The 25,049-nt window shown below is 47.7% G+C and overlaps 1 protein-coding gene across 1 annotated transcript in view; it reads left to right on the top strand.

Moving 5' to 3' along the window:
* Positions 1–25,049, top strand: part of LOC119393644 (transmembrane protease serine 9) — a 44,632-nt gene that overhangs the window by 2,754 nt on the left and 16,829 nt on the right. Inside the window, exons 2-4 of the mRNA XM_049415938.1 lie at positions 1,747–1,829; positions 6,748–6,848; positions 23,352–23,760. Coding sequence (XP_049271895.1) covers positions 1,747–1,829; positions 6,748–6,848; positions 23,352–23,760 — 593 coding nt within the window. The remainder of the gene's footprint in view (positions 1–1,746; positions 1,830–6,747; positions 6,849–23,351; positions 23,761–25,049) is intronic.

Genomic DNA, 25,049 nt, shown 5'->3' with positions numbered 1-25,049 from the left:
TTTGGCTACTTCGGCAGCACGCTGAGAAAAAGTATCAGTGTAGCTTCGCAGCTAATGCCCTCTTGGCTTCGCCGGTACAGCGGAGATGTGGGTCATCGCTCATTGTACGTCACTCTAATGCCGTCTGACGTCACTAAAACTTTCGTTACGCTTCGTGACGTCGGTGTCAGTCGCGCTAGCGATGGGTCTCGATCGCGAGAATGAGCATTTAGGCACACTTTGAAAGCGAATTAAAATATATTTTAAACGTTTTGTTGTGTCTAAAGCTTTGTGCTGAGTGTCCTTGCATACAGAGCAAGCCTACAGCAGGTTGTTTGTAGCCTCAAAATTTTGTGACACCACACCCTTAGGGAACACCAGATAGTCGAAATTTCCGTCACCCTCCACTACACTCTTTAACACGTCCTGGTTAAATTCTGGCTATACCCAGGAAACCAGAAATATGTCCGGTTTCCTGGCTATATCTAGCACTTTAAGAGGGACCTGATTAAGAGTGTACGGCGTGCCTTGTAATCATATCGTGTTTTTTGCACGCGAAAACCTAGATAATATTATCATGTACTCAAGTGTCATCAAAAGAAACTGCGTAGAGGCGAGTGGATGGGTTATACTTCTCTCCGTGTTCTGACGTCATAATCCTTTGTGTGTGTGTGTGTGGTGTGTGTGTGTGTGTGTGTGTGTGTGTTGTGTGTGTGTGTGTGTGTGTGTGGTGTGTGTGTGTGTGTGTGTGTGTGTGTGTGGTGTGTGTGGTGTGTGTGTGTGTGTGTGTGTTGTGTGTGTGTGTGTGTGTGTGTGTGTGTGTGTGTTGTGGTGTGTGTGTGTGTGTGTGTGTGGTGTGTGTGTGTGTGTGTGTGTGTGGGTGTGTGTGTGTGTGTGTGGGTGTGTGTGTGTGGTGTGTGTGTGTGTGTGGTGTGTGTGTGTGTGTGTGGGTGTTGTGTGTGTGTGGTGTGTGTGTGTGTGTGGTGTGTGTGTGTGTGTGTGTGTGGTGTGTGTGTGGTGTGTGTGTGTGTGTGTGTTGTGTGTGGTGTGTGTGGGTGTGTGTGTGTGTGTGTGTGTGTGTGTGTGTGTGTGTGTGTGTGTGTGTGGGTGTGTGGTGTGTGTGTGTGGGTGTGTGTGTGTGTGTGTGTGTGTGTGTGTGTGTGTGTGTGTGTGTGTGTGTGTGTGTGTGTGTGTGTGTGGTGTGTGGTGTGGTTGTAGCCGTTTGTAGTAAATCTTGTTTAGAGCATTGCAGTTCAGCACGTGTAGGTTACAGTCGACATTTTGCAAATTCGCGCAACTACACTCGGATACAACTCAAGAAAAAAGCGGCTTTTCGTCGTCAAAGGACCCCTCTCCAGCAAATGGTGTCGCGGCCTCTTTGTGACACGCTTTGACACGCTGCTTTGTGACTCTTCTCGTGAGCGCGGCGCGAAGGCGGTCTGCCGCGGGTGACGATGACACGGCAACGCCGTTGTCTGGAAGGGGTCCTTTGACGGCGAAAAGCCGCATTTTTTCTCGAGTTGTATCCAAGTATAGTACAGTAGGGTTGAGAGCTGTATCCAAGTATAGTATCTTCCGTTCCCTGTGTCATATATGCTGGTCCGCTTATGAACGAACTACGCGTCACAGAACCTATACGCGTGTTTTTGCTGTTGTAGTTGTTCCGCAAACAACTTTCAAAAATTCCGTAAGAAATCAATTTTATTGGTGCCTACCTGTTTATTATATTTTTATCCTGACATCAACTGTGCCTGTGACACTGTGCAGACTGCGGTGTTAGAGAACGAGAGTACGCCTCGTTCAACATCATCGGAGGAGCTCCAGCGCTTCCAGGCGAGTTTCCTTGGCAGGTGAGTTTTTCCACGCTCATTTCAGGGAAACAAAAACAACACGGACCGTGAAACGAAATAAAGCAGAAACGGAAACACACTGGGGCGACGCCTGACTTGCGGCCGAGTTCCGAGCGCTGCGCGGGCGCTATAAATAACTGCGGCTGACCGAGACAGAGAAAGGCGATCAAAGCGTGACGCCCGGGTATAAAAACTTGTGGCCGGGCCAAGGTAACCCGAACACAGCGATGAGAAAAATCGATACGAATCAAGTCGGTCCGCACGAACGCTTGACTCAGGTGTTTACAGTCGACTGGGCGGCGGCAGCCGCACTCTTCGATCCCTTCCGTGGCTTCCTTTTTTCGTTTCTCTTCGATTTCGGGAAAACGGATGCGAAGTCAAAAAAAAAAAAAAAAAACGTTGCCGGCTTGTCTGATGTCAGAGCCGCGCGCTCTTACGTAACCGCGAGGATTTCACACCTGAAGAGGCGCGAGGATTTTCGATTTCACGTTCTAGGATTTCATACCCCGGGGCAAAAATGTTCTTCGAGTGTGAGCGCTTTTCAACCAAGAATGAACACTCGTCACAGCAAAATATTAGCGCAAGTGACTATTGACCGGAACGAACAAAAGAGAATTTTTTCGAGGGACTGGTTTAGTTGTCAGACGCAAGCAAATGAATGCAACAGACAATTAGGCCAGGGAAAGCACAGTTAATTGCTGTCTTTTAACTGTAGTGTAATGATTGTGACGTAAATTTAAATTAATTAAGGTGGACGAAAAATCACCCATTCCATGGGTGGTATCCGAAATCGCAACACTCCCAGGGATTACATGCACACAAATACCCAACGAAGTGGACGCGAATGCGCCTTCCGTCGTATCTCAATTGGCAGAGCAACGGACGCGTAATTCAAAGGCTGTGGGTTCGGGTCCCACCAACGAAACGGGTGATTTCTTGGTCCACTTTAATTCATTTCAATTTACGTCACATTTATTACGCCACAATTAAAAGACCACAATTAACGTCCCCTATGATTTCCCTCCCTTGTTTAAATAGTCTGCTGAAAACATTTGCTTGGCTGGAACGGTCACTTGTGCTAATCTCCTTCTGAAGGCCGTATACATACGTAACGTCAAACATAAATAGCGTCAAACATAAATATAGCTGCTTATCGAAAGGCTATAGGAGTGACAAGCAGACCCGCAGAATGCAAAACAAGGGAACGTCGCCATATTACGTCGCTATTATTGGTGAACGTTATTGCAGTGTCCACCCAAAAATTAACAATATAGGGATGATTGGGCCGTAACATTGCGAAGTTAAAAGAGAGGCAGAGAGAAAGGTACGGGGAAAGGCAAATAGATTAATCAGGGGAAATATTCGGTTGGCTACACTGTACTTTGGAAGATGAAAGGGGGTGTAAAAGGATGAAGGAGAAGAAGAGAGCGTGTAACGACACTGTAGTCCGCCGTCTAAAAGCAACACTTGGTGTGTCGCTTTTAGACAGTGTTGTCGTCGGGAATTTGTAAAAAAAAAAAAAGAAAATAAAAGATAGAGAGAGAGAGAGAGAGCGATAAATTAATGCATGAACGTTGTAGTCTCCACAAAAAAAAAAACGCGCTTCCTGATGGAAGTGACAACCAAACCAGACAGGAACGGAGTTGTGTGGTTAAGATAAGTTATTTGATTAACGACTTCTATAACGGTAGACGGAGTGTAGCGGTGGCAGCGACTCATTGATCCGGACTCAGACATTTGGCGTGTGTGCGAGGGGTGATCGACCCGTTTCGTTTTGCGCAATATAGTTAACTATACTATTCACGAACTTCCACGTGCATTCACGTTCACCGTTTTTTATGCCACGAAATTCGCTACCGGTCCTGTCCGAGTTCAGAATAGGACCAAGGTGTGTGATGAAAATATCTCTAACGCTATGGCAACGTGAGTGGAGGGTTTCCTTGCGGCTTGGTTTTGAAATATTTTCGAGGACGCTGTTCACTTGCGTTTTACCGTTTTGACAGGCAGAGTTGCCCTAGCAGTACCAGTGCGTCCTGTTCTGTTCCACTGAACCGCCACGGTGGTCTAGAGATAATGGCGCTCGAGCGCTGACCCGAAGGTAGCGGGATCGAATCCCGGCCGCGGCGGCCGCATTTTTGATGGAGGCGAAAATGCTTGAGATCCGTGCACTTAGATTTGGATGCACGTAAAAGAACCCTACCCCAGGTGGTCAAAATTTCCGGAGCCTTCCACTACGGCGCCCGTCATAATCATATCGTGGTTCTGGGACGTTAAACCCCAACAGTTATATTCCGTGCCTCCGTACACGCACAGCGTTGTCGCGACGATGGTAGCCAGGACTAGCAGATTGAAGAAGATGAGGACGAAATTGCGTAGTGGCCGCTAAAGGTTCCGCCACCACGTTTTTAGGTGACAAATCGACCACGCCACCTTGTTCATGCTTGCGTTCATAAGAAGCATTTGTGCCTGCTTCCGCCTCGTCCTTCAACAGAAGACTTCCTCAACACTCATCTCCGTCTTCCGGACTCAGTCTAAGAAAACTCACCGGGTTCCTTATGTATCCGCCTAGGACGACTCGAAGGCGAACGTCATACAGTGTGGTTACCTTACCGTGCACTTTAAATCGAGGTTCACCATTCACTACTTAACTTTAACTAATGAACTTAGGATTATCACGATATATATATATATATATATATATATATATATATATATATATATATATATATATATATATATATATATTTTTTTTTTTTTTTCAAAATGTGCTATCTGCAAGTTCATTCAATATCGAAAATACCCGGACCTGTCGTTCGCTTCAATTAGATTTCATATATATATACACATATGTGTATGTATGTCGCCTCCTTTATTGTCTAGAGACTTATCGACGAACATGTCATGCTCTCTAAATATAGCCCCAGCTTGCATTACCACCACAATTGTACTGCCCGCTCATGAATAGTATATGACTCTGGGAAATACAGTAAGCACCTGAACTTCACCGCCGCGCTGCTCACTCCGAAAGGCAGTGGCATGCCACCGAAATTGCCATTGGCCCCGAAAGCCCACCTTTCATGCTTGGTAGGAAAGGGTCTTCCAACCCTAGTTTAATTTAGCGCGTAGCTTTTTCACCTAGACACAAAAATAAAGTGGTCCTTTTTTTAAAATTGTCATTTACGCAACTCAAGATTGCAAAATGAAAAAAATATGGAGGACCATAACTCAGTCGCCACCAGGCACATAGCCAAGATTTTTTTTCGAGGGGGGGGGGGGGGGAGGGGGGCGCAAGGCCTGATTGTTCGAAAGAAAGTCTTTGCATGGCAAAAAGAAAAAAAAGGTTGCCCGGGTATATAGAAGACTGGACAAATTTCGGGGTGGGGGGGGTGCCCCCCTCCCCCCGTTGCCTACATACGTACCTGGTCGCCACAATAGTATGCAACTTTGTTATGAAATTAGACTTTTGAAGTTATGACATCATCTTCTTAGGAGCACGACAGGATAGATTCGATTGCCTGTCATCCCGACGGAATTTTAATCGAGCTCAATTCTGGTTAAATATAAGGTTTTTGCCAAGCTTTAATGAAATGTTACAGAATAACAAGCAGTCAAAACTGAGCCCGATCGCATAGAAAGAACGCACTAACATGATAATGAGAATTTGATTACAATTCAGTAATGTAATGCGAGCTTGCTCTTGCACAAAGAGTTTCACGGGTCTCAGTCATAAACAGGTGTTAAGTGCGAAGCTGTCGCTGATCCCGTTAATGGGGATGGCAATCGCCGGGCGGATTCCAAGGGCTGGCGTCTCGGCCCTCCGGAAACGCACCACGATAGTGCGGACAATTTAGAGTTGGTCCTTTTAGCGCGCCAACGAACGCCGGTTGTGGTCCAAAGACCGAGTCAGAGCCGAGAGTTGATATAACACAAACGAACTATACTTTCAGTTAAGTCAGTACAAACATCACAAACATATGCATACTTGGCTGGCACCAGTTACAGCTTCACAATATAACTGAGATGGTGCTAACACAACAAGAACTAAACGAACAGATCACAGCGCTACAAATGCAATCTCATGCATTACAACTATTCAAGAGCAGTTAAAGTCCTGAATGTCCAACGGCGTATCCAGTCCACAATTCTTGGACGGTACTTGAATGCTTCTCTTCTAGGAAACACTCACGCCAACTCCAGCGCTAATAGTCGTTGTTCCGTCGTCGTCAGTCCCTGCTCACACGGCGTCGTCATCCGATTCTTCCAGATCGACGATCGACTGACCGTGCACAACATCATAAACACGTCTTCTTTGGCTGAGGGAGCCACACTCAGCATAACTTCACCATCTCCGGGCCGACTGACTCACTCCCTCACTGACGGCTCGCTGGTCGTGGTTGCACGCTTTTATCTCCTCCCTCCCGGGTTCTAGAAGCGTCGGGAGCGTTCTCCGGCGTGCAGCACAGCCAAGGCTAAGGAACGTTCGAGGTTTTTCTCGCCGGTTCTATATACTCGTGGCGGCGTCGCTCGGCGATGCGTCATCCTCTCCCTCTAGAAAGATCCAGGCTTTGCCGGGCGTTTGATCCGAGACTGCTAGTGGGCGAGGAGGATGTGGCGCGTTGGCGTCTTTTGATACTTGTTTTTTCGCTGTTCACGCCTCTTGGGCGAGCGTCGGGCGCCGTACTATCCCGCTGCCGTTTGAAAGCGGCCGCGTGCGCTCTTTATTGGCGCGCTCGTTTGTGACAGAAGCACTTGCCCTAAGGGGAGGTTTAAGCACAGAAGAGTGCAGCAATTGCTGCTTAAATGTCGTTTTGTTCTTCCTTTTCATTAGCCGCTAAATTACACGTACATAAGCCACCTCGATACGCCGTCTTCGTCAAAGTCTGTGCTCGTCTTTCACGGCTGTATTTGCATCACGCAGGTCTCGGTGCGCAAAATGTCGACCAAGGGCACGAGGCACCACTGTGGAGGAGCACTGCTTACGGACCGATGGGTGCTGACTGCGGCCCATTGCGTTGTCGAGTAAGTGGTCATCCAGGAAGCACTGCAGGATGCACGTATGTACCTTGACGTGCGCGACGGTAGCCATTTCAATGTTTTTGGTAGGCGTGCTACGACAGACGTGCGACGGCAAAGAGACGTGGAAGGGAGGGAAGGTTTAAGCAATAGTACAAAAATGGGTCCACTGGTTTGCCACCCTCAACTGAACGAGGGCTAAATAAAGGAGGAGGAGAGGGTTTGAAGGGATGGCGGAAATAAAGAAAACGCAAAGGCCTGAAAAAAGGAATGAGCCGGCTCGATCATAAAAACTTCAATAGAGGCTCAACGGTTGTTTAATTTAGTGTGGCGATCGAACATGCCGGGCTCGTCTGGGTTGGCTGCTCCGGACGTTACAGGTAGACAAGAAGAATTGACCTTGCAGTGCGCGACTACCTCCTCTGTCGACTGTAGCGACACCACAGGCGACACCAGCGCTGCCAGGGGCGGTGCGATGGGGGGGGGGGGGAGGGGGGTAGTAACATCTCTTCCCCCGAAATTTCTCACTTTTGCATGTGCGTATACATATGCACGCATACAAACGTACGCACGAACGTGCATAAAGGGTGGTTTAACCCCCTCCACTCCCCCCCCCACCCCCGGAATAAATTTCTGGCTACGCCACTGATAGGCGATTGATGCGTACGATAGTTTTGTTTTTGCTGCACTTGTAACACGCATGATATGCTGCCGGCCATTTCGATTCATAAAGCAAATAAAAAATTCGGCAGATCCCACGTACCGTGGGAGTCGATGTTATGCGAAGCATGCGGCGGGTAGGTGACTGTGGCGTAACTTTTTTTACTGAGCGACACGTTACAAAATCACGCTGAAGATTTGTATACATTTTATACGCACACTTATATATGTTGAAGAGCCGCATATGTGTTATATAACCAGTTGTTTACGGTTGGCTAACGCTACCAATGGCAACGTGGGTATTACCAACACCAGAAGCGGTAAGCTGATATGTAGTGCTTATACGTGTCCCGAGAACGCACGCACGTTTCACGAACCCGTGTGCATGTGTGCAAGAAGTTCTTGACAGTTCATGAACAAGGGCATCATCACCGTGATCAGTGAGCACCAGCAGCTGGTCATGACTTGTTATAGGATCCGGTCGTGGTCGTGGTGACGAGGGGTCCATGTGTAGTGAAATATGTGGTACAGTAGAGCTGTTGGAATTCGTGGATGCCTCGGTCGTTTCGTCGACAAATTGTCTGTCGACAGAGCCAGCGACATGCCGGAGCCTGAAGCCACCCCTCGCGTTGGTGAGGTATAGGCCGTCGAGGCTGGTATGGTAGACCTGGATAGTGCTACGTAGACCAACATTAGTGGATGGTTTTTGTCGTATTTGTAGACTACCTGGGCGTATGTGGCCTACGTAGCCTAGTCTACAATGCGGCTGTCAATCTGGCATCATCCTCGGTCAGCTTGAGGCCATCGCCCAGCCTCCTAAGAAATGAAGAGGACACTGCGTCGTTCTGGCGGACTAAGCGCACTTTACGGTGTGGTGATGTGGATATCATACGTAACTTTCGTCAATGTATTCCTCCGGGGTCGAGCAATGCTTCAATATAGCTTGCCGAATCATAGGAATATAAACGTAATGTTTATTAGACTGCTATAAAAGCGGAGCCAACACTGGAACTACAGACGTTAATCTGATATGATGCCTGTATTGTAGGAGTAGACATCGTAGGAGTATCATGTAGTGTTTATTGCTTTCTTGTAAAATTAGATAGCCAGCACCACAACCACAATTGACGTTGCACCGCTATTACGCCTGCGTAGGCTGTTTTTTAAAACCAATTTATAGACCTTGCGTGTCTCAGTGGTAGAATACCTGATTGCCACGCAGAATGCTTGGGTTCGATTCCTGCTGGGATCCTAATTTTCATTCTTTCCATTCGTTGAGTCAATGCTGCCGATGTTGGTTTTCCTTAACGCTCTAGCGTTTAGGTTAACAGTGTCTGTTCTCGCCGTTCCTGGGTAGACATAAACTGTCAATCACCTGTGGCGCATACCCGTACACCGCGGCCCGTGGTAAACGGGTATGTGCCACATGTGTCTAGTGGAAAGGGTTTGACGACGTACGCGACAAGATTTTAACGTTCTTCATGTCATGACCCTGCAGTCACATTCGTCAAATCCTCTTACCCTCCCATGCAAACTTTGGTCTACACCAAGTTAAAGAGGCGATCATGAGAGCACCCAGACGTAGGCGGCTAGATAGATAGATAGATAGATAGATACGTAGATAGAAACACCCAAAGTGCCAGAGGTTCGCTAAAAAATGCTTCGCATTTAATATTCAACGATTTCTTTACTAATGGTATAGTGCAGAGAGCGGTGATACGATTTCTTAACAAACAGACAAAAAATACGCGAGATATTTTGCGGCACAAGTAAAACGAGTCTCACGAAGAACATCGCGATGCCGCACAGCGCCGTTCCTCCATCGCTTCCCACTCACAACGGAAACCGTGTAGGCATCGTCACTGCGAAAGCGCCGCCCTCTGTAGACTGCGCTTAGAGTCACCGCCGAGCCAAGTTGAGAGGGAGTGCGAAACGAAAACTTTACCACGTGCGTTCAACGCCAAGAAAAGCTCGAACCAGTTTTGCCGTGCGTTTCAATTGCGATCGTTCGGCTGCAAAGTGCTGTCGCACTTTTGCACGCTCCTAATCGATCGCAGAGACTGCGTTAAACTCCCTACTACTACGTAATGGTGAAGATCAACACGCGGATTGCTGACTGCAAACACGTTAATTCCCATAACTTTAAGCTTACCAGAGGGGTCGCAACACGCGGATTGCTGACTGCAAAAACGTTAATTCCCATAACTTTAAGCTTACCAGCGGGCTGGGCACAGCGATATGTCCCGCTGGCATTACATACTGTCTTTCGCCACTCCACCAGTGCGAGCTGGACCGTCACGCAGCTGTAGATGCTCGAAACACGAGTTAATAGCGAGTGCAGAGCGAGGACGCGAAAGTAATTTGCTACCATAGGCGTGCGCACAGGGGGAGGCAGGGAGGGCGGCCGCCCCCCCCCCCTAATCACCTAAAAGGGGGCCCAAAATCTGTCCCGTACATTGACCCTTCTAGTCACCTAAGAGGGGGTGGGGCGCAAGATCTTCCCCATACATTGACTTAATAGGGTGGAGGGGGGGGGGGCGCTGCGATGAACCCTTGCCCCCCCCCCCTGATGGGGAACCCTGCGCACACCTATGTTTGCTGCTCAGCCCAATGAGAAGACATGGGAGCAGCATCCGGTAGGGAGGTCACGAAAATTGTACGTCCCTTCGAACGATAACAAGGGTTCTCTTGTTTTAACATTTGGTTTAACCTGGTGCACCCACCCAAGCTCTGCACATGTTAATGCGTCCTGGAAGACACCATTCTACGTTCCTGCACACCGGTGCGCAGTCAAGTCAGAAGCTAAGCTTGATGCTTGCTTTTTGTGTCTTAATATCAATAGTAAATTTCCTGAAAAAATTAACCTCCCTGCCTTTCTTTTACCTTATTTTCCTCTCCTCCTTCCTGCTAAAAAATCTGAACCTGTGCTACTGGAAACTACTTCCTGCACACGCTAGACGGTGCAATACTGAGCTGCTGCTGGCATGCGCCGACGAATAGTTTTACGTTATACTATACGTTTTTAAGGCTTTATTTATATGCCTCACTAAGCACGAAATTTGACCGTCGGCGTCCCACGTCGTTGGCAGCGTCGCGCGCCCTGCGGCATCGGGGACGAGTGGTGGAAGAAATTATCACGTGATGACGTCGCCATGTGACGTCATCATGGTGACGTCATCATGACGTGACAGATCCCAAGAATTTGTGACGTCATCATGATGTCACTAGTTCTGACGCGACGTCATGTGACGTAACGCCACATAATGCCGCTGTAGCGCCCTCCTTTGGGCGGCGAACAAAACCGGAGAGCGCGCGACCTCAAGAGAAGAAAGTAAAGACAGCGCTTGGCACGTGAAGCCACGGCTCGTGTTCCCTGCTGGCGTCGATTCTGGTTCAGCCGTCTCGTTCCTTCGCTCCTGTGGCATAAGCCTACACCATCATCCCATGACATCGTAGCTTGGTCAAAGGTGGGCTGATCACGGAGGCAGTGCAAAACCAGTTTGGGTGCCTCCGATCCTGGAGGCAGTGCGAAACCACGCTAGATGCACAAAGCTGTCGGAGGGTGGCAGGGCAGGATAAGTACATCTAGGGAGCCTATATGACCGATCGTTCATGTAGGCTCCCTAATACATGGACAGAGAAGGAAAAGAAGATAGTTTTTGTCTTCGAATCGTCTTAGGTGCATGCACAAGAAACCCTGTGAATTTTCAATATATCTTCATGAAACATTTTGGTTAGCTTACATCAATAGGTATAATTTTTCTGGCCCGGTTCTTGGCTCTAGATAAGACCCTCAAGGAAAAGAAGTATAACGAATTGCTCTTGGAGGAATAATCTTTCTACGACTAAGCGCGCAAAACCTTTCCTGACAGCTGCAGCCCTCGCTGAAGATACGCCACGTTGTTTTAGTATTTATCGTCTTTCTAATGACATCAGCGACATTTTAAACCGTTGTAACATGGGATTGAGTAAAATTTGAACTGAGTTAGAACAGCTGCCCTGAACACCATTCCTCACCAGCTTTCTTTCTTGTTTCTTTGTTTAAATCTTTCGGAACACATATTGATACGAACTAATGACGTGTTGTTTATCTCAAATGCAGTCCGAATGCTATTCCAGTGCTTGAGCTACTTCTGCAAAGAGAAGACCGATAAAAATATTCGGCAGATATCACGTACCGTGGGAATCAATGCTATGCGAAGCATGCGCAGGATGGTGGCTGTGGCGTAATTTTTCACATTGAGCGAAACGTTACGGAATGACGCGAGAGAAATGTGGAAGTGGTATACGCACACTCATATATGTTGAAGAGTCGCATATGTATTATATAACCAGTTGTTTACAGCTGCGTCACGATGCCAACAGTAACATGGGTGTTATCAACACCAGACGCGGTAAGCTGACATGTAGTGCTTATATTCTTCAATACTGGATGGCGCGAATCCGAAGAGGACAAAGAAGGAACACAGATGCGCAGGACAGGCGTTACTCGCAACTAAGCTTCATTCAGGAAAGTTTGCCTAGATATATGCGCAATCGAGTGGCACGCGCAGGCACACTGCACGTACGTTACAGTCACAGTTACAGTTGTTATGCTTATACTTATCCGTTAAGACGGAGAACGCACGCACGTTTCACGAACCCGTGTGTATGTGTATAAGGGGTTCTCGACCGTTCTTGAACAAGGCCATCATCACCGTGATCAGTGACCACGAGCCGCTGGACCGGACTTGTTAGTTGGGATCCGTTCGTGATCGCGGCTATGAGGAGGTTAAGTGTAGTGAAGTGCGAGGTATGGTGTATAGCTGGTGGAGATCCTGGATGCCCCTTACGATGAAATGATCTATGATGCCTCCTGTCGTGGACGTGGCAGCGAGGTCTTTTGATGCCCTGTCCACATCCAAGCCGTCTTTCACGCAGTATAAGAAACAAGCGTTGTTGGGTCTTGATAAATCAATGTTGAAGTCGCCGGTAATTATAAGAGGCCTGGTTCTTTCAGCTTTATTGTAGGAACCACTGACCCCGGTTTTTGCGTAATCCACGTGGTCCACGTGGACGACTGGATGGTAGTTGAGCGTCTTCCAGGGGTCTTCTGTCTTCAGCTTCCTCACTTTTCTTGCGTCCGCCGCGGTGGTGTAGCGGTTACGGTGCTCGGCTGCTGACGCGAATGTCGCGGGTTCGATTCCGGCCGCGGCGGTCGCATTTCGATGGAGGCAACATGCTAGATGCCTGCGTACTGCGCGATCTCGGTACAGGTTAAAGAATACTCGATGGCCGAAATACGGCGTCTCTCATAATAATATTATGGTTTTGGGACATAAAAACCCAACAATTATTATTATCACTTTCCTTGCATGTCACTGTGTGTGTTCGCGGTTACTGTGTTGGTTGAGACTCTGTATCACCTGTGGCACATACCCGCATAACGTGAACTTTGGTATGCGGTTATGTGCCACACGTGACTGAGAGAAAGGGTTTCATGATGTACGTGACAGGTATTTTGCGTTATTCATGTCATGACCAGTGAATCGTGTTCATCAGACACTGATTCCCTGCTATGCCAATTTTGGTATATTACAAGTTATGGAGACGACCAGGATAGCGCCCAGACGTAGGCGGATAGATAGATAGATAGATAGATAGATAGATAGATAGATAGATAGATAGATAGATAGATAGATAGATAGATAGATAGATAGATAGAAATAGCCTAAGTGCCTGAGGTTCGCTAAGAAATGCTTCGCATTTAAATCTGTTACGCAAACGTGTTAGAAAATTGTTGAAGAGATGCAGAAATTCAGCAGCGGCCACGTGTCGTAGCAACGGGTGTGTCATATTGACGCCGGAGACAATGCTTGGAGTGGATAGCCATTCTCGGACGATGTGGCTATTCTATGGAATCGAAGACGGCATTTCAATAAAGGGAGCACAAGTATTCGGAATAAAAAAGGCAAACACTCGAGCGGTCCCAACGATAGGCACGCTTAAGTGGCCATCGCACAATAGATCTTAATGCATTTTGCAGTAAAGCTGTTGCGATATTATAAAACTTTTAAAGTAACCCGTGGGAATCTTGAGACACCGTGAATCTACCACCAACTCGCTAACGCTACCGATGCACCTTCGCACCAGATGTTTATTTTTCTGCAGAATATATATAAGTATTTTCTATACGGTAGGTATAAAGGAAGTATTCCGCGATATTGACAACAGGGGAAACGGCGGCCAACAACACCGCCGTATGTACTCGTTAAAAGGCAGTTGCCACAGCCCGTAACGGTTGTTTGATTGTAATGTATGTGCCAGGAGAGAAAAAAAGACGAGTTCTCGATTTCGATTAGGCAAGAAACGAACAAAAATGTTTCGTGAAAGCTCCAGGGTGCTATCACAACAAGCTAGATATACACCTTTTCAAAGATGTCAAATTAGTCCATAGCCAAAGCGCGTGAAAGGTTACGGTAGTCGTTCCAGTGGGTAGCTGCTAGAGTAATTACGCCGGAGGGAACAGCACTCTCGGAACGCTTCTACGATTCGCCAACAGTCACGGCAACGTGCTATAGCTTCAGCGTCATTGTGCGCGAGGGAGCTCAAGTCCCACAGCGCAAATTAGTGAATGCTTCAGCTTTGCGTCGACGTGCACTGGGCCACCAAACGTGTGGTCTCGATGTCCGTCGAGTTCCGGTCCCAAAGCGGCATGCTGAGGATTATTTTCGGTGCCGTTGTTGCCCCGAGTGACCAAGACACGTGCCCACGGAGGCGGACTGGGCATTAATTGGCTGACAGAAAGCAACGAATAAGGACTAAAGGAACGAACAGTTTCGTAGTTGAACGTTTTCTTCTTCTTACTGTTTGTTTTGCGGGCACTTGCCGATAAGGAATTGCTTACCTGTTACTGCATAAATGTTTTCATTAGGCAACTTCCTGACTGTGTACAATGAGGTATAGCTATTTTAAATCGTGCATTTGTGGTGTCTAAAATTTATCTTTTCTCTTGTTCGCTTCCTACTCGTACGTTGTCAATTTATTACAGCGAAAGCTGTTATGAGATCATTTCACCGGCCGTTATTGCCGCCATAGTTGTCCGCCGCCGCCGCCGCCGGTGTCCGTAACCAGTATCTCTCGAAATAAGAAAAAAATTCCAGGATGGAACGAGGTTCGACCCTGGGCCCTCTGCGTGGGAGCCCAGTATTCAACCTCTGAGCCATGCCGGTGCTTGAAACTGCTTTGCAAAAAGGTCCTATACAAGCATCATGTCGGGATGGAACCACATTAGCATATGCAATATAGCGTGGTAGAAGAGTAAAATAAGCACCAAGCGTCGCACAACGCGAATTCTGTAACCAGGCGTCACACAATGCGAATTGCGCAACGAGTAGGTTGTTGAATGCTTCCAACCCATTACAAAGGGATCTGCCATAATTCTTCATCGTCATCAGGCAGAGCATCAACAAAGTGCGCATAATGCCTTACATGCGTTAAACAGGTACCACGGCTCTCCGTAGAATGACCAAAAATGTCACGGTGCCTGCTGCCCTACTTCTCAAAAATTACAATGATTTAGAGCGTAGTGGGTTCCTCGCAAGTGCACTTGTATTGGTTGCCAAGGAAGCCCATAAGCGCATGATCCATTTCCTCGGGGTCTCAGTGAAATTACAATAATTTATAGCGTAGTGGGTTCCTCGCAAGTGCACTTGTATTGGTTGCCAAGGAAGCCCATAAGCGCATGATCCATTTCCTCGGGGTCTCAGTAAAGTTCTTCGCCCCCCCCCCCCCTGTCTCTCTCCCACGTCAACGTATGTTATACAGCATGACGGGAGGGGGAAATAGCGACCGGGCGTCACCCAATGCAAGTTACATAACTGGTGGGCTGTTTAAAACTTCCAACCCATTACAAACGGCTGAGCCATAATTCTTCATCGCCATCAGTCGTCGCGTCAACAAAGTACACATAATACCTTACAGATGTGTAGCTGGTGCCTCGCTTCTCTGCAGAATGACGAATAATGGCTTAGTAGGTGCTTCCCAAGTTCACAAAAATTGTGATACATGACGTAGTGGGTGCCTTTCTAGTGTACTTGTATTGTAGCCCCAAGAGAGCTTACAACGGGCTCTAGAAACGCCGCTCTTCCAGCTTTCGCTGTGACTGTGCTGCGGTTTCAGCGCAGGCCTGGCGTTTTTTCAAAATCGGCTAAGATCTCGAAAAAATTGAAGTGTCAGTCGTCAAGCTTACACATCATTACTGCTTGGAAAGAGAAAACATAAATACTCGCTGCAGTAATGAAAAATAATCCCGCGCACAGGCTGTAACGATTTTCCTGCACAGCTTCGTCAGTCTAAATTGCATGCAGTCGCTCTTTCGTGTGCGGCTTATCGATTTTCTCCGGGCTCACTGCTACGAACGCTACATATTAATCGTGGCTGTTAGGTGAAAGTTGGAGGAACGAAGAGAAGTATTACGGCCTCCCAGGGATAAAAGGAAAGAATGCGAACACGCCTCAAGCCCTCCGCCTTAGAAGCACGTTCCAGGATCGACCAGTTCGGGTTGCGCAACGATGCATCTGGTTAACCCCTCATTACCGAGAAAGTTGGAAAATGTTCCTGGAGAGGCCCCGCCCAGACGACCGAAGCGCGACTGCTCATCGCCTCCGCGACTAAAGAAGTAGAACCGCTCGTGCACTCGGCAATGTTCTCCGGAAGCGAGGACACCGGCCGTACGGCTCATGACATCAGTACGAAGTGCGCGCCCATTGGTGCAGACTCGTGTGCATCCGCCTTTGAGGTAGAAATGCCGTGGACTTCGAAAGCCGTATCCGACTATAGAGAATCTCAACGGCAGAGCAGCAGGAATGCGTGAACGTAGCTACATGTGGCCGCATGGCAACTCTCGTCTTTAAATGGGTCACGAACCACCCCTCGCGCTTGGTGAAAAACACATCCCGCGGAAAGCAGACGCTGCTATGAACAGCTCAGCCAAATATTGCAGTCATGCGCACCAAGGAGAGTTCACAAGCGAATCGAAGCGCGAAATTGTCATTTCCTCGGGTGCCCTCTTTTCATGCACAGGGGTGTGCTCACTCTCTTCGGAGCTGCCGGCACCTGTTGTTTGACGTCAAACAACAGATACCATGCTGTTGCCAATAGTCGAGATAAATCAAGAGCGGCGTTTGGATCAGATGCGCTTCTTGCCACTGGGTGACGCCACGTGCCGGCGCCGCGCTCCATAGTCTACTAACATTACACAGTAGCCACACTCGCGCACAGCATTCACAGCGGGAGAGAGCGATCGCGTTTCACCACGCGCGCTCAACGTCACGACGCGTGCTGACGTAACTTCTTTCTCCCGTGCCACTCCTCCCTGTGTAGCTTCCAGTGGGCTCGTTGGGACGAGAGAAGAGAAAAAGCTTAAAGCGTGCGACTAATTCCTGTAACTCCGCTCGTTCATGACGGATTCGAGAAGTTTTTGCGGCAATCGATTCGTGAGGCAATCAACTACGATATTGAAGTCATTCAATGATTAGCTGGAAAAGTGGCTCAGGACCCCTTCAACTGCTTTGCTGCGTTGGGATCAGAGTGACAAAGGAAGTCTTGCGCGATCTGCCCGAATGTTCAGAGTCACTCTGTGTACGTATATGAACAAGTGTTTGCAGATCTTGTGTCCCGGAATACGGTGCGCAGCCTGCCGGAATAGTTGCCACTTCAACCTGCCTCGGCTAAAGCCGCTTGAAGCGACACCGCCACTACAAGCCCAACCGGAGAAAAGCCCAATCACATGAAGTACTGGTGCATCAAAAGTCAGCCGCACAGCCAGCCAGACAAGCGCATTTTACTTCGAAGATGCGGAAGGTCTGCTTGTTTTGCTTGTTTTCGTATCCTGTCTGGAGCTCTTTGCGTGCATTTGCTGTTACAACATTGTCTGAGCGCAGCGTTATAGCGGAAGGGAGAGTAAGCTTTCTTTCATTTCCTTTCTTGAGTTGGAGGCTGAGGGTATTGCAGCCATAATGAGGCGCATACTTGAGAGCGTTGTTGTTTGACTTGTATTCCTGTTCGCTGGCGCTCTCCCGTCAAGTGTGAGCCACTTGAGACCTCTTCGCCGCTGAGTCCACTCTGCCGTCGCTAGCTGCACTTTCCTTCGCTATTTCTTTTCCCCATTGGTACGTTTACGCAGCTAGTCAGCCGTGTTGGTTGAGTAATGCAAGTCTGTAAACTAGTGATGCAGAACTATCGGTAAATTGACTATCGATACTATCGATAGTTTTTTTGAAACTATCGATAGTGGAAACAAACTATCGATAGTGCTACTATCGACAAACTATCGATAGTGCAATCGGTAGTACCATCGTTAATATTAATGTAGCAATATTACTGCCACGCGTGTTTATCGCTTCGTTTTGATGAATTCGGGTTTCACCCAAAAAGACTGTTAGCAACGCTTGACGCAGACCGCGCCGTAATGTTTGAGAAGCTTCACAATTGTTTGAGGTCATTCTGTCAAGATTACGCGCTGGACGCGAATAGTTAAGTTTATTAGAGAGCTTACGCGAGCACCAGGGATAACGCTAGAAGGTTTGATGACTGATGTATAAAGGACGACGCGTTCCACCGATGATCAGATTACTCAACGGCTGACGACTGCTCCCGCCTCTATCAGTGCGCAGCATGTATCTCTTGTATATTGAGTTCTGATTTTCTGGGCACAAGTTCGCCCAAATAAAGAGCTCCGTATTTCCCAGTCTTGCCGCAGCATTCTTCACCGTCACAACCACGTGACAATACTATCGATAGTGGTGTGAATAATGATGCGGTTGCTGGCCGGCCATTTTGCCAAAATATTTGCGATAGCCTACTACCAGCTTCGCTTAAATTATGAGCAATTTTTGGCAGAGAAATTATTTCCGCAGTGAAAATAGTGGAATATATCCATTAATAAATTCGTATCCAAAAGCAACCAGTTACACCTTACAATTAACTTCTTGATATTTTTTTTATTTTGAAGTCATAAAATGCACTATCAATCGGAAGCTGCGCAGCCCACCACATGTAAAGGCTTCCTTTCCGCTAAAGTTGAACGGTTTTACTTTATGATGACGTGTAAGCAAATCACTCTGGTTAAGAACACAACCATGTCAACTTTATTGCCCTCCGGCTACACTATGTACCACGCGCGCGGGGAACCAAGTTTATTGTGCAGTGACTCCGCGCTGTTGATTTTATACTATCGATAGTACCATCGAATTTATTACTATCGATAGCGCTATCGATAGTATTTTTCACCATCGATAGTTCGATAGTGACTAAGCTATCGATAGTATCGATAGTACCATCGATAGTTCTGCATCACTACTGTAAACGCGATAACCAGAGGTAGACAAGACCCGCTTAGCGGACGTGTCCACGTCTGTTAAAGGAAGAAAAATTGGTTCAGACTGAGTAAAGTGTTCTTTGAAAACTATTTGTCCATTTGGCGATAACGGGTTGACTACTTGACGAATAAGTGAGCCGGTATTCTACTGTGACGTCATGCACTTGACAACAGTTTGAGCCACATCAGCTCAATAGAAGTACCTGTAAGTTGCCGTGTTGATTTTTTTACTTCTTGTAGAACATAGTGCATTAATTTCTTACTAATAAAAGAGAAACTTGACTCTAGCAGTAAACTTTTGTTATTTACAACTGCTTAAATACGAAATAAAAAAAGGTAGAACTGTGATGTCACAGTCACACAACGCTAGAATGTTGGCAAGAATTTTAGTAAATGTAAATGCGACCTTCATTTTTTTTTCTTCTGACAATCAACGCATTACCACAAGATCAACGAAAATGCAGTTTCTAACCAAAACTTTATCGGACTAAACTGATTTACTGTTTTCAACGTCTCCTGAACCGATCGTTGTAGACTAAGAATAAGCTCGATGGTGAAGATAGTTCCTTCGTCGTATAACAATTTTATCTGTATCGGCTTTGACAGACATGGCGTGCGAAAAGACTACGCTGTTACCTTATATCTACTGTGTACGACAACACCTAATGCGAAACAACCAATACTTTTTTTTTTGTCCGGAAGGGAAATACTCCCGGTATGCAATCCGAGTTCGATTTCTGCACTGCGCTGATACACCTCTTCCGTGGAGCAGATGCTAATGCCTTTGCATCGCAACAATACAATGAGTGTGGACTGAATGGAAACCAACCGACACGCAATACAGTTGCCAATCAGAGGAGCCGTGCGCCGATAAGGATAGAGTGCCAGCACGAAACCCGACTCGCTCTTCGAGAGGTCCTCTGTTCTGGTTGTACAATCAGTTGCACAGGGCCGTTTCGGAAGCCAATTCGATCTTCGAGCGCGGAGCCACTAGCAGTACAATGCGACATACGTCTCCGAAAGCGATTGTCCCCGGCACGCAGGACCAGCTTAAAGGGATACCGTAGTATGGTTCGCAGTTTTTCACGCAGTATTGTCGATACATCGACGTTCTCTGCTTAGGTTAGCGGTCCCCGCAATCTTGAAAGCTGGTACGTCAACAGGAACTATCTTTGTTGTTGTTGTTGTTGTTGTTGTTGTTGTTGTTGTTGCATGCGGCACAACCTCTGTGAAATTGCGTTATTGAGAATGTTCAAAAGAAGGCCGTCTATTGTTGATATACGTAGAGCCAAGTGGCACGGAAGCAGAATGCCAAAGGAACGAGATATAAGGTTTCAATATGTTGATGAGACTCTTAGGACACACAAAAAGAACGAACAGAGAGGAAGAAGCTATTAAAGAATCCTGTAAATGGCATTATTTCTTCTCGTCAACACATCTCGTTGTTAATGGACATTTCTCATAATGATTTTATATGTAGGTGCATAAAACTATCTGTGTAGACTCTATCCACTATAATCTGTGTGATCACCCTGTATGTATTGGACCTTGCCCTTAGAGATGTTCTTTATACACCAGAAATCGTATGTGTACACGGCCACTGTTTTCCTTTCTTTTATTCTTTCTTGCTTTTTTGTTTTTGTGCGTTTTTTTTTCAATATCAGTATCATGATGTTTGGATGGCCGGCTCTTACGTAGCCTACCTTCCCATGTTTTCATACATAAATGAAAACGAAGAAAATAACGTGACGACCGTTGCATTGATGGCCATGCACGCGCCGCAGTTACGTAAGAACTGATTTTATGCTGGTTCTCATAATCGCGCAACTTGCCATAGATAAACTCCGTTCCTGATTGGACCTCTTATAGCTGCGTCGCCCTTACGCTGATCATGAATAGCGTGCGTCTGAGTGCCGATCAGTGACTGAACAGCTGCGACGTATGCTACATTATTTGCAAACAAAGGAGCAGCGCACGCATCATCGCAGCGTACCCTCCTTAACTCTAATGATAATAATAAAAATTGGCCGCGTATCTGCGTGCTTCGCTGCAAATGTCGTCTAAAGACGATAGAAGATGCGCTGCGTGAGATATGGACGCCATCTGGGCTGGTAGTCGCGGCGCAGCAGCAGGCGAAGACCGGAGGTGACCAACGCGAGCAGCGGGGACGCCAGCCAGCCCGAGCACGCGCTTTGGCGCGAAGCGCCGAAGCAGAAGAAACGTCCGCACTCAACGAGTACTCTCCACATAGTCTTTTATTTACACGTCGTCTGGGTAAAGCAGGAATGCCAGAGCGGCGCCCCCTGACATTCGTACAGTGCAATACTGAACCGAAACCGAAACACAACAATGAGCTCGTGCAGAGGGCACGGAGGAAGGCAAGTTTCAGCGCAGTCGCATTTTCAGCGCTGCTTAAGAAACTAGGGTGTCTAGAATTGCGTAAGTCTTTTATTTACACGTCGTCTGGGTAAAGCAGGAATGCCAGAGCGGCGCCCCTTGACATTCGTACAGTGCAATACTGAACCGAAACCGAAACACAACAATGAGCTCGTGCAGAGGGCACGGAGGAAGGCAAGTTTCAGCGCAGTCGCATTTTCAGCGCTGCTTAAGAAACTAGGGTCTCTAGAATTGCGTACCTATGTATTTTGTATTCAAGGAACACACTAGCTAATACTTACCTAGTGATGTTGCGCCTCCGATATGCGTAATGTTTGCTTTTTGATCGACAATGTACACAAGGATGAACCTAGTCAGCCGTTCAAGATGGCTGGCCCTTGGGCAAGTGGTTCAACTTTGGCCGAGTGCCTGAATCGAGGGACGTGCCGACAAACAGAAAGACAGACAGAAAGACAGACCAAAATTTCTGCGTTTAAGTTCCCCAAGAAAGACTATCGTCCTTAAAAAATACACGTATTTTGCAGGTCAAGATCCAGTGCCTGTATATAGGGGGTGGCCGGTGAACAGTTGTGCAGCGCGAGCAGTCGCTTTTTTTTTAATCAAGAATCTTGCTAGCAAGCGCTGCCTGCGTCGGCGTTATCTCTCGCGGGCGAGGGTACGTTCTCGTTCCTTGCGAGCAGGTAGTTCAGCGTTCATCGCAGAAAGAGCGCTTCCATAGTCAACGCGCGCCGTTCGCTCTCGCTCGCCGCGCGGCGAGCGCTGAGCCGATGGCGCCCTCTCTTGCGCTAAAGCAAATAGACAGGACACGAAGATGCATGCGGCGACGGGACAGGACGGGACACGACGATGCCCGTCGACACGCCGAGACCCTAAGGTCCTTCGCCCCTAATAGAGAGGAATAAGCGCTTGTAGAATCCAAGGCCATCCAATTTTATATGGAAGATGGCAGGCATAAAATTAGGACCAGTAAGATAATTAAATAAAATTAACTGATGTCCAAGAATGAGAAATTGCAAGTCGGGGTTTGATTTAACAGTCTGCAAATTTGTAAAGCTTATGAATTAGAAGAGTGCTTGGGCAGTTCGCACATAACTGTGCAAAGTTCATAAAGTTACACGGGCTGATACACTGAGCCTGTGTAACGCTTTTATGGCCCTACATACAGGGTCTGTCCGTAAAGTAATTAGACTGGTCTGGTAACAAGAATTTATCGATTCGTTCGGTACATAACGCTTAAATTTGTCTATACAATTGCCTTGGGCGTCGGTACTTTGATTACAGCGCGATTACGAAGCTGCAAAGGCTTCCTGAAAGTCAGCTGCCGTGACCTCTGTCAGGGACTCTGTGACAGCTCGTTGGATGGCGGGAACACCACCGAAACGGTGACCTTTCTGGCTTTTCTTGAGCTTTGGGAACAGGAAGAAGTCTGCCGGGCTCTCATCAGGGCTGATGCAGTCCTGATACAGCCCTGGTGTGAGCCCAGAAGACTTCTTCCTGTTCCCAAAGCTCAAGAGAAGCCAGAAAGGTCACCGTTTCGGCGGTGTTCCCGCCATCCAACGAGCTGTCACAGAGCCTCTGACAGAGGTCACGGCAGCTGATTTTCAGAAAGCCTTTGCAGCTTCGGAATAGCGTTATAATCAATGTATCGACGACCAAGAAAATTATGTTGAAGAACTTAAACATTATGTACCGATCGAATCGACAAATTATTGCTACCAGACCCAGTCTGACTACTTTACGGACATACCCTGTAGGTCTTCATTGGTCGAAATCGTGCGCAACCTTAATTTTTTATTGCACTAGTTTGCCGTGTTTTAGTCGTACTTATTATTGTAATGTGCTCGAAACTATGATCAGAGTGTGCCTAAACTACTTTATTATTAGAAACGTTCATGTGGGATGCTTTCTAATTTATGTATTGCGTAGGTCTATAACTTTCCTCTTCATATAGCGAGTGACAGTAAGTGCCATTAACGTCATCTGCGTCTATGACAGTGTACGGCGGGCTCCCGGTGATGCTTAGCGCGCACTTATTTTGCAGCGCACAGAAGCTTCTGTATGTTCAAAGGCTCGAACGTGTTCCGCGCGAACAGTTCGCAGGGTCGCACAGCGTCCCCGTCGGAGTTTCTCGTGCGCGTTGGCGAGTACGACCAGAGGCGGGCCGAAGGCAGCGAGGTGCAGGTGCGAGTGACGCACGTGATCCCGCACCCGGGCTACGGACGGCTGCAGCGCGACCTGGCACTTCTGAGGCTGGCTAAGCGACTACGACGATCGGGCCACGTTCGGCCGGCTTGCCTGGCACCAGCGTCCCTGAGGCCACTCTCCAACCTGAGCTGCGCCGTGTCCGGCTGGGGCAACGAGCGCACTCAGGGCACCACAGCTTACAGCCTGAACAAGCTGCGCGTGCCGCTTCGGCCGCTCAAAGAATGCCTCTCTATCTACGACGTGCCCATCGGCAAGTGGCACCTATGCGGCGGAAGGCCCGGAAGAGGAGTGTGCTACGTGAGCATATTCTGCATATTGCTGCAATTAGGCGCGCGCAAGCGCATTACGGATGCATACCGTCGACCTTCCCTCAGACTGTAACGGGGTTAGGCTTAGCTAGGCCTAACGATTCGTCATTGTCGTCTATATTGGCAGGACCGCATTCTTCTCACTTGTGGAAATCTAAACAGTGTAATGGTATACATAATGCAGATCACAGGTGCTCATAATACATGCCGTAAAGAATTAAATATGTAGCGGGACCAAGCTACGGCTACCATAATGAGAGAGAGAGAGAGAGAAAACTTTATTTTTAAAATCAGTCATTTACGTCAGGCATTGCCCGTCGCCCCTAGCCGTCGGCCGGAATCCCTTGAGACACGGCAGCAGCAAGGGCTTGACTGATGGAGTCCCGCTGGACGTTGGGGTCTGGGTTGCGGAGCAGGGCCTCCCAGGATTCTAGAGTGTGAGAACCATCGTTCTGACTATGACATGTCCACACCATGTGAACCAAATTCGCTGCCTCATCACAAAGCTTGCACTGGGACCGGAAAACTGGGTGCCACTTGCTGTAAAGTACGGTGTTTGGAAAAACCCCCGTCTGCAACTTTCGCCACATAACCTCGTCTTTCTTACTGAGCGATCTGTCCGCACCTGGGTATACTTGCCGATTCAGCCTGTAGTGTGTCACGATTTCATGATATGCGAGCATATCCTCACTTTTTTTTTCTATGTTCGGTAACTGGTAAGGTTCCGGGGGTCGACCGGTAAGTGAGACCTCGGGCGACCGAATGAGCCTCCTCGTTCCCTCTAAGTCCCTGGTGAGCTGGTGCCCAGACGAGCAGAATCATCTCTCTGGGTCCTCCTAACGTGCTTAATATACGGACGGCAGTCTCCGTCACCCTTCCCGATTCATAATTCCTAGCGGCGTTTTTGAAGTCGCTGATGACCACCCTGACCCCCTTTTGGCAGAAGCCAAGGCTATGGCCACTTCCGCGGCCTCTACAGTCTCGACACCACTGACTGTGCAGCGAGTTATGTATTTAAAAGTCATTTGTAGCGACGATGATGCTTCCTAAACTTGCTCGAATATTGCGCGAGCAACGGAGCAAACAAAATAAAACATTGATGGTTACTCAAATTAGATCCCATTTCTGGGGCTATTTAGCTGAATGTAATAAATACTCGCAATACAAATAGGTTCCCACCTGGCATATGTGGATTTCAACATGACAAAAGCTCAAACAGTGTATGTTGATTAAAAAAGGCAACGCTCAATTTGTCTTAGTCTTCCTGACGTATTGGCT

The sequence above is a fragment of the Rhipicephalus sanguineus genome, chromosome 5 (genome assembly GCF_013339695.2).
Source record: "Rhipicephalus sanguineus isolate Rsan-2018 chromosome 5, BIME_Rsan_1.4, whole genome shotgun sequence".
NCBI lineage: Eukaryota > Metazoa > Arthropoda > Arachnida > Ixodida > Ixodidae > Rhipicephalus > Rhipicephalus sanguineus.
This window is presented reverse-complemented; position numbering and strand designations above follow the sequence as displayed.